Raw genomic sequence first — 9,473 nt, forward strand, 5'->3', positions numbered from 1 at the left:
CTCCTCCTCCTCCTCCTCCTCCTCCTCCTCCTCCTCCTCCTCCTCCTCCTCCTCCTCTTGCTCCTCCTTCTCCTCCTCATCCTCAATACCCTTCAGCATTTCATGTAATACTGGTTTGGTGGTGATGGACACCTTTAGCTTTTTCTTGTCTGTGAAGCTCTTTATCTGACCTTCAATTCTAAATGATAACTTTGCTGCATAGAATAATCTTGATTTCTAAGTCCTTACTATTCATCACTTTGAATATTTCTTGCCACTCCTTTCTGGCATCCAAAGTTTGTTGAGAAGTCAGCTGACAGTCGTATGGGCGCTCCCTTGTAGGTAACTGACTATCCTTTATTTCAATTAGTGTATGCTTAATTTCTGACTGGTCCTCTTTCATGTCTTTGAACTTCTCACTAAGATCCTTGAAAGTCTAAGTCCCTTGAAGCACTCATTAAGATCCTTGAGTATTGAACTCTGTATCCAGTAGTTTGCAATTTCCATTTCTTTCATTTGTGACATGTTTCTGAATTTGTCTCTGCATTTTGGCTGCTTCCCTGTGTTTGTTTCTATGTATTAGATAGAGCTGCTATGTCTCCTGGAATTGGTAGCATGACCTTGAGTAGGAGGTGTCCTGTAGGGCCCAGTGGCTCAGCCTCCCGTCACCTGAGCTGGACACTCTAGGTGTGCCCCTTTGTGGGCTGTGTGCACAGTCTTGTAGTTGGCCTTGATTGCTATTGGCGTCACTAAGAGGAATTGGCTGTGAGGACCAGCTGCCACTACAGTATATAAGAATATCTACAGCTGTGCAGGAGATATCCTTATGGAGCAGGACTTGCTTCAGTGGGGCTTTGATGCTCACTGAGTCTGCCCCTTGAGTGTCACTTGTGGATGTGTAGAGTTGTCATCTAGTATGTTATGGTCTAAAGCAGTGGTCGGCAAACTCATTAGTCAACAGAGCGGCAAACCGCGGCTCGCGAGCCGCATGTGGCTCGCGAGCTGCAGTTTGCCGACCACTGGTCTAAAGCTGTCCACAGGGTGCATTGGCTCTGGGGCCTCCCGGGAGGTGCAAAGTCAATCACTGCCTGGGGACCACCTGGCAGGAGTTATAGCAAGGTCTGCAGATGGCTGCTACTTGGAAGTGTCCAAATGAGGCCCAGTGTGAAGCAAGGCAGGGTGGTGCTAGTGCTGGGTCGTGGGCCTTTTATTGATAGGTTTCGGGCACGCTGACACCAGCTGCAGCTTGTTTGAGAGAGTTTAGCAAAGTCTGAGGCCTGAGCCAGGACAGGCCATTTATATGGAAAAGCTGTTGCAAACAGCTTGGGTGGGGCGGGGTCTCAGGGAATCACCAGGGCTGAGCAACTGTGTGAGCCAGGCTGATGGGGACTGATTTGGCTGCCAGTCAGCCCTGTAATGGGGGAAGGTCCCAGTAGAAGAACAATGACCCCTGTGAGCACCCCATTTGGGAGAAAGACACCCCTGAGTTCCTGCTGGGATACCAGATCCTCCTCCCTGTGTGTCCCTGGATCCTCCAAAGCCGTCGGGTGCCAGCCCTTTAAAGAGGAACACTTGAGTCTCCAGCAGACTCCAAGCCACTTAGCCACAATCCCTGCTGGTTTTTACGGCCCAGAGTTAAGGGTTCCCAGCTCTGGAACCCTGGGCTGGGGGTCTGGTGTGGGACTGAGACCCCTTGCTCCTGGGGGGGAGGGGGCGCTCTCCGGGGGAGATATCCTTCTCAATTAAAAAAAACAAACACAAAAACCCAGCACATATGGGTGTCAGACGGGACCAGCCAGTTCTGTGCCTGTGCCCATCCTACCAGTCTCAATGTGCTTAAAAGTCGGGTGTTTTGATGCGGCATACTAGTTTAAGGACTAGTTGGAGGAAGGTGCATGGGGACTGACCGGGTCTCCCCCCATCCCTTGCCACAGACAGCGAGCTGGTGCTGCCCGACTGCCTGCGGCCCCGCTCCTTCACCGCCCTGCGGAGGCCTTCGCTGCGGCGCGAGGCCGACGACGCGCGCCTCTCGGTGAGCCTGTGCGACCTCAACGTGCCCGCGGGGGAAGGCGAGGAGGCCACGCAGGCCGCGGGCTGCCCCATCCCGCAGAACTCGCTCAACTCGCAGCACAGCCGCGCGCTCCCCCCGCAGCTCGACGGCGACCTGCGCTTCCACCCGCTGCGCGCCGGCGCGCACGTCCGGATCCTGGACGAGCAGACGGTGGCGCGCCTGGAGCACGGGCGCGACGAGCGCGCGCTCGTCTTCACCAGCCGGCCGGTGCGCGTGGCCGAGACCGTCTTCGTCAAGGTCACGCGCTCGAGCGGCGCCCGGCCCGGCGCGCTCTCCTTTGGCGTCACCACGTGCGACCCCGGCACGCTGCGGCCCGCGGACCTGCCCTTCAGCACCGAGGCCCTGGTGGACCGCAAGGAGTTCTGGGCCGTGTGCCGCGTGCCCGGGCCCCTGCAGAGTGGCGACATCCTGGGCCTGGTGGTCAACGCCGAGGGCGAGCTGCACCTCAGCCACAATGGCGCCGCTGCGGGCATGCAGCTGTGCGTGGACGCCTCGCAGCCCCTTTGGATGCTCTTCGGTCTGCACGGGGCCATCACGCAGATCCGCCTGCTCGGTGAGTGCTCCCGGCCGGGTGCCAGACGCCTGGACGGCTCCCAGAGGCTGGCTGCGCTGGTACTCCTCCACACCCGGCAGGAGCCCTTTCTGGAAGAGGGGGCCCATCCGGATAGGGGAAAAGAGGGTCCCCCCCAATCCTGCGGGGTTGTCTAGAAGCCACACACCTGACATGGGTTTGGGGCGGGACTCCTGGGCCCTCAAGATCTCACTGGACGCACCTGGGGAGGGGAGAAAGGCGTGGATTGTTGAGTTTCATTCTCAGAATCTGATTAACCCCCCATTCCCACCGATGTGCCGCGAACCGTCCAGGTACACACACTCCAGTGGACACTTCAAATGAGAAAATATTGTTTCCACCAGCAATTAACCTTTTGGAGCTGAGTTTTAATTCTCCCAAATGGGAAAAAAGGCCTTTGCCTCTTAGTACGGTTGTGTGCTCAAATAAGAAAAAGAGGTCGGCGTGTCAGTAGTCAGGTGTCTGTACGGGGTGGCGCCTCGGTTGGGGATGAGTTGGGGGCCTGTGGGGAATCTCTGAGCAGAGGGCCTTGGAGGAAATGGGGCTGCAGAAGGCTGAGCTTTACTTTCCTGGGTTTGAATGGGCAGATTTGGATGTAAGCCATGTTTCCCAGAGAGTTCTGTGGGTGAGGTATCAGTTACAAAAGGGTCCTTGGGTCAAAAAAGCTTGGGAAATACTGAGTTTTAAAAAAGCAGGGGGTTATTTATTATTTTTATTTTTAAATTTAGCTTCTATTATAGTAATACATGCATATAATACATAAAAAATGATAAAGTCCAAAAGTCTTACACAAAAACTACCAGAGCATTCCCCACCCCAAAGGAAACCACCTCCAGTTTTTTTCCTTTTTCAGTGATGTAAGTATGTTTCTTTCTCACATTGATTTTAGATGTTATCCTTTCCCATTATGACAAAGGGAATTTTTAAGTCTATGTCCCCTCCTTCCAATTCTTCCACTCTTCCTACTACTAGAAGGAGGGGGGAAAGTTTCCTTTGCGTAGAAGTCCACAGGTAGTTCTCCACACACAATCTAGTCCTGAGTATATATTTTTATTGATTTTGAGAGAGAGAGAGAAAGAAACATCAATCATTTATTTGTTGCCTCCCTGACCAGGAATGGAGTTTGAAACCTAGGCATATGCCCTGACTGGGGATCGAACCAGCCACCTTTTGGTGTGCAGGATGATGCTCCAACCAACTGAGCCACCCCTCCAGGGCTTAGAAAGCAGGATTCTGTACTGCAGAACTTCTCAGAGCCTTTGATATGCAGAGTGAATCTTTAAGGAGGGAGTGGTGGTGGTGATGGTATACAACTTTTCCAAACAAAAATATATTTTTTTTACAAAGCATTTCCTGGACCTCTGTTACCCCAGAGTGGGCAGGTATTCATGCTTTCAGTGCCGCTCATCACCTGCATTACACTCACTGCGAGAACCCACTAGAGTGCAGATTCTTGAGTACCTTCAGAGACTTCGATACTGTACATCTTGGATAGGTCCTGGGCATCTGAATGTTTTTAGCAAGTTTGCTTAGACAAGTTTAAAGACCCCTGGGCCTTACAGCCCCAGCCTACACCTCACCCCTGGAGGCTTCATAGACAAGATAATGTGTGTATGTGAGGGAGCATGAGTTACACTATAAGATTGGCATACTGTGTGTAGGCACATGTCAGTACCTAAATGCATATGTTATTTGTGGATGTAATGCTGTTGGTGATTGTGGGAGTGTGCCAAAAATCAGATAAAATCAGTGGGAACTTCCTACTGTGTTCCAGAAACCGAAGGAAGATGGAGTTAAAATAAATTTTCAAAAGGATGAAAAGAAATGAGGCTGGGATGCTAAGAAGTTAGGATTGAGGGACAATAAATCAGGGAGGAATGAAAAGAAATCAAGCTAGGTGAAAAGACATCGGGTAGGAAAGAAGTTGGGGGTGAAAGTTCAGGATGGAATAACAAGAACTCGGACTCAGGTGCAGCAAAAATCAGGCTGAGATAAAAAGCTATTTGGCTACCCTCACCGGGAGCCACTGCACCTCAGATGAAGGAAATTACATAAGGGCAAGGTACTCTCCTGCCTCAGCACCATCTAATAATAGATAAGTAGCTTTCCAGTGAGGCGTCTGTTGCCCTACGAGGCTTACTAGGCTGGAGCAAAGAAGATGCTTAAAAATAATATCGGGACTTAAATGTCTCAAGAGGTAAGTGGGCCAAGATGGGTGTTGAAGAATAATCATTCAGAATTCAATATACAGAGTGCTCTGGAGCTGTTTGGAGGATTGGGTATCTCCACCAGCAAATTGGTGTTAGGGGATCCTGATTGACTCCAAAAGAAAAGCAAATCAGTGACACTGTATGAAGGGTAACGATTTACCTTATAGAGGAATGCTTTGCTTTATTGAAGACCTGAGTGAACTAGGAATGGGAAGTGTGCAGTGTGAAGTTCCTTCACTCCCAAACTATAGCAAATTTTATAATGGTGAAACACTAGAAATGCGCTCATTCAAGTCAGGAATCTGATAAGGACGCCTTTCGGGATTGTTCTGAAAATGCTAGCTTGTGCAGTAGGCAAGAAAAACAAATAGGAGGTGTTAATTTCTGAAGGAGGTAATAATTAACTTGAAAACTATTAACAATAGTAAGAGAAACCCTGTGGATAGCTAATGAATATGCTAGAAACAGTGACTAAATGGGTTAGAGCAAATAACTGATAATAGAGATCTCATTGAGTACTGGTGTGCAGGGCATTCTGTTAGGGCAGTGGTCGGCAAACTCATTAGTCAACAGAGCCAAATATCAACAGTACAACGATTGAAATTTCGTTTGAGAGCCAAATTTTTTACACTTAAACTTCTTCTAACGCCACTTCTTCAAAATAGACTCGCCCAGTCCGTGGTATTTTGTGGAAGAGCCACACTCAAGGGGCCAAAGAGCCGCATGTGGCTCGTGAGCCGCAGTTTGCCGACCACGGTGTTAAGGGCCTGTGAGAGAGTCACAGGTGGATAAGATTACCTGCTCTCAGGAAGCTCCTGGTTTAACTGGGAAAACAAAGCTGCGCTCCCGGGCAAAGGACAAATCATACCCCAGAATCTGTGGTGGTTTAGTCCTTTGCATGTGGTGTGTGTGGCTGGTCAGTGCTAAAGAGAGTAATGTGGTTGGGGGCAGGGGGTCAAGGGTGTCAGTAGGAGGAGGTTTGAGGACTGCTCTAAGAGGCTCCCTGGATCATTAGCTGTTTGAGGGCAAGAGCTCTGTGGGTCTTGTCCCCAGTTTTAAACATATATACACAGTGGATGCTACCTGGTAGGCCCTCAGGACTTGTTGGCGGGAAGAGGGATGAGGGAGGGAGGGAAGAGGAGGTGAGAAGTAGAAGAGGGAGAGGTGTGAGGGCCTGGGAAAGAATGTAGGACAGACAAGTGTGGGAGATGGTAAAGGGCATTTCAAAGGTGCCAGTGCAAAGGAGAAGGTGGGCGATATCTGGGGACAGTGATGAGGGCGAGGCTAGGGCTGGAAGGGCCATTCTGGGTGGGAGGAAGGTGACCTTGTTCTCTGGCTGGGGAAACCTTGCAGGTGAAGGATGCCTGGGGAAGGGTGGAGGCGGGCTAGGCAGGGGGCTTGTTTGGAGATTGCTGATGTAACGCCGGAGAGCTGGGGCAGGATGCTGACCCAGCCTGTGGAATCCTGCCCTGAGCCCAGTGGCTGGGCTGTGTGCTCAGACTGTGGCACCCACGTTATCTCCTGGGAACCCACTGGAGGGGCGGAGGCTCGAGCTTTCTCCCAATGGGCCTTTGCGTTGCTAGTCCATCCCTCCCTCCCCTTCTACAGGCTCCACCATCCTGGCAGAGCGGGGCATCCCATCACTTCCCTGCTCCCCCGCCTCCACACCAACCTCGCCCAGCGCCCTGGGCAGCCGCCTCTCTGACCCCTTGCTCAGCACCTGCAGCTCGGGACCTCTGGGGAGCTCTGCTGGCGGTAAGTGGGCTGGCCCCTCCAGGTCGGTGGTGTCTGTGCCAGACCTCCTCCCCCCGAGACCCTGGCCGAGGAAGGCATCAGCTTCTGTGTCAGGGCTGGGGCCCTGGAGGAGCGGGAGTGGCCTAGTGAGCCCTTGTTGGATGGCGATTTCTGGGGTGTATCCCCGTCTGTCCCCTTGCTGGGTACCTTTCTCCAAAGGACATTTTTAGCTTACAGGGAACACCAAAGGATAGCTCAGGCGGAGCCTGCCTTAAAATAAGATTTTGGGCCCCCTTTTTTCCTACCCCCCTCCTCCATCCCCGCTTCATGGACACCCTGGCCCCTGGTCTGGGAGCTGAGGGGCCAGCAGAGGGGCTGCCCCAAGTGCATCCTCTCCCCTTGTGTCCAGGAAGTTGGGGTGTCAGAGTAAACGGGTAGATCTGATAACTGGAGGGGGGGGGGACAAGAGGCCAGGGGGGCTCCCTTCCCATGAACCTGGGGCTGGACTGGACCAACTCTCCCTTGACTGGTGTCCCCTCACCTCCAGGGACAGCCCCCAACTCGCCGGTGAGCTTGCCCGAGTCGCCGGTGACCCCGGGCACGGGCCAGTGGAGCGATGAATGCACCATTTGCTATGAGCACGCAGTGGACACGGTCATCTACACATGTGGCCACATGTGCCTCTGCTATGCCTGTGGCCTGCGCCTCAAGAAGGCTCTGCACGCCTGCTGCCCCATCTGCCGCCGCCCCATCAAGGACATCATCAAGACTTACCGGAGCTCCTAGCCCGGCGCGCCCACCCCTCGCGCCGCCGCCTCGGACTGCAGCCAGCGCCAGCTGAGGGGCAAGCCACGGGGCCCTTCTCTCCTTCCTCATTTTGGAAACTCTTTCCCTTCTCCATTAAACTTGGGAAACTGAGGTCCCTGAAAGTTTGGGGAGGAAAGGGGTATCGTACAGGTTTGGGGAGAAAAGGGAGGAAGAGGCAAATCACCCAGCAGAGGGGAGGGGAGGAGTCTACACTTTGTCTACCTTTCCCTTCTCTGTGCTCAGCTCTTCCCCTCACGCTGAGGGACTAAATGGGGGTCTCAGCCTGTTCTAACCCTTCCCCATCTGGGACTGACTTCGAGCCCATGTGGCACCTTGGTGAGAATTAGAAGGCGTGTCCCTTCCTCTGGGCAGATGTGGCCCTGGGCCAGGCCGTGTGGCCTGGCTAGTGGAGTGTGGACTGGACATCAGTCTGCTCCCTCTGCCAGCGGCCCTGGAGCAGTGCACGGCCTGCTCGACAGCAGCCCTGAGCGGGTGGCCCCCGAGCTGCTGCCTTACTCTGACCTGCTCTCACCTTCTCCGTCTCCTCCCTGCCCCTGGGGCCTGGAAGCCAGGGGAAGGAAGGCCGCGGATACCTCTCCCAGACAGGCCGCAGGAGGCTCCGGGTTCTAAGTGTCTGGCCCCGTGCCCTGGCAGAGACGCAGAGGGCCTTTTCCTGGCCATAGCCTTTCTGCCCCAATCATCTCGCCCCTTGGCTGGCTGGAGAGCAGGGTCTGTCTTCTATCAGGGTCTCTAAGAACAGGTCTGCATCTCCTCTCTGACCTGTCCTCCCTCCGTGCTGTCCTGGCCTGGCTGATGCTCAGAGACGTGGAGCGTCCCCAGGCAAGGCCAGGGCCCTGGGGTGGGGGGCAGGGAGGTTTCCTGGAGTAAGACCACCTTTTTTCTTTATTGTAATTTATTTATTTATTTGGTTTGTGGGGTATTTTTTTTGGGGGGGGGGTGAGTCCCCACCCTTCAGGCCCCTAGAAATGCTGCCCTGGTGTGTGTGGATTGAGAGGGGCAGCATTTCCCAGACTCCAGCTGAAAGTCCATAGTTAGCTCTGCTTACCATGAGTTAGAACTCCTTAAACAGGGGCTGAATTGGGAGGCCTCCTGGTGAATTGTGCCCATTTTACAGAGGCAAATTGAGCCACCTTAATTCTCTGGACTGGTGGATCACTTGGAGCCACAAAGTGCCCTTCCTCCTTGGGCTGGAGCAGGGTTACATAGTCAGCTCAAGTACGGCAGGAGGCCTAAGAGTGCCCCCTCCACAGGACATAAGTTCTGGGCAGGCTGAAGGAGGGGAGCCCAGCTTGGGCCAGGGAACAGGGCTGGGGAGCCTAGTGAGAGGCAGGGAGTCTGTTCTTAGGGGAGGCACTCCATCCCCAGGAAAGATGAGAGGGGTAGGGACAGGGTCCCAGCGCCTCTGGGTTCTTATTCCTGGTTCTGGGGTGAGGGAGTGCCCCCCACGTGCTCTTAGGCTACAGTCATCTCTGCCCTGCTCGCCCTGTCCTGATAGGCCATGGGCTGGGGCCAGCTTTCAAGAGTCTTAGCCTGGTCTTCCCCAGCCTCCCAGCCCTCTGCCCCCTCAGATGGCTTTTTACATCCCCGTGGCCAGGTCCGAGCCCTCTGCGCCTCAGCTGCCACCTCTGTAAAATGATTGTTTGGGGAGGAGACAGACTTTGTGTGACTCTTAGTTCTTTGGTGAGGGGCTGTGTGGGGTGGGGTGGGGTCTGTCCCAGCCTTGCAGTGGGTCTTTGAGAAGTCATAGTTCTGCTACGGGTCTCCCCAGTCTCTGACCCCTGGTGACCCCTTCGGTGGGGGTGGGGACTCTATCCAGTCAAAGGATCCATTTCAGAGGTAAGTACAGGGGCTGCCTGACCTGAAGGTTGGGGAGAGGAAGCCACCCACCCACCCATCCATCCATCCATCGTTTGTTAGTGTGGGGTAGTTACTGCCTCCTTTGTGAACTTGGGTCGCTGTGATTGTGAATAAAGGTGATTTGTACCAGCCTGAGGGCTGTGTTGTGCAGTGTGGAGGGCTGGGGAGGGAGGGCCAATGTGTGTGTATGGGGTGTTGTGCATGCAGTTTGGGGGCCAGAATG

General features: G+C 53.8%; 1 protein-coding gene across 2 annotated transcripts in view; it reads left to right on the plus strand.

The window, feature by feature from the left end:
- The window catches only part of NEURL1 (neuralized E3 ubiquitin protein ligase 1), a 70,280-nt gene extending 60,807 nt beyond the window's left edge, over positions 1-9,473 (plus strand). For both annotated transcript variants that reach the window (XM_079793029.1, XM_079793030.1), the window contains exons 4-6: positions 1,914-2,603; positions 6,440-6,586; positions 7,113-9,473. In XM_079793029.1, coding sequence (XP_079649155.1) covers positions 1,914-2,603; positions 6,440-6,586; positions 7,113-7,351 — 1,076 coding nt within the window. In that variant the 3' untranslated portion in view covers positions 7,352-9,473. The remainder of the gene's footprint in view (positions 1-1,913; positions 2,604-6,439; positions 6,587-7,112) is intronic.

The sequence above is a fragment of the Cnephaeus nilssonii genome (assembly GCF_951640355.1).
Source record: "Cnephaeus nilssonii genome assembly, chromosome: 16".
NCBI lineage: Eukaryota > Metazoa > Chordata > Mammalia > Chiroptera > Vespertilionidae > Cnephaeus > Cnephaeus nilssonii.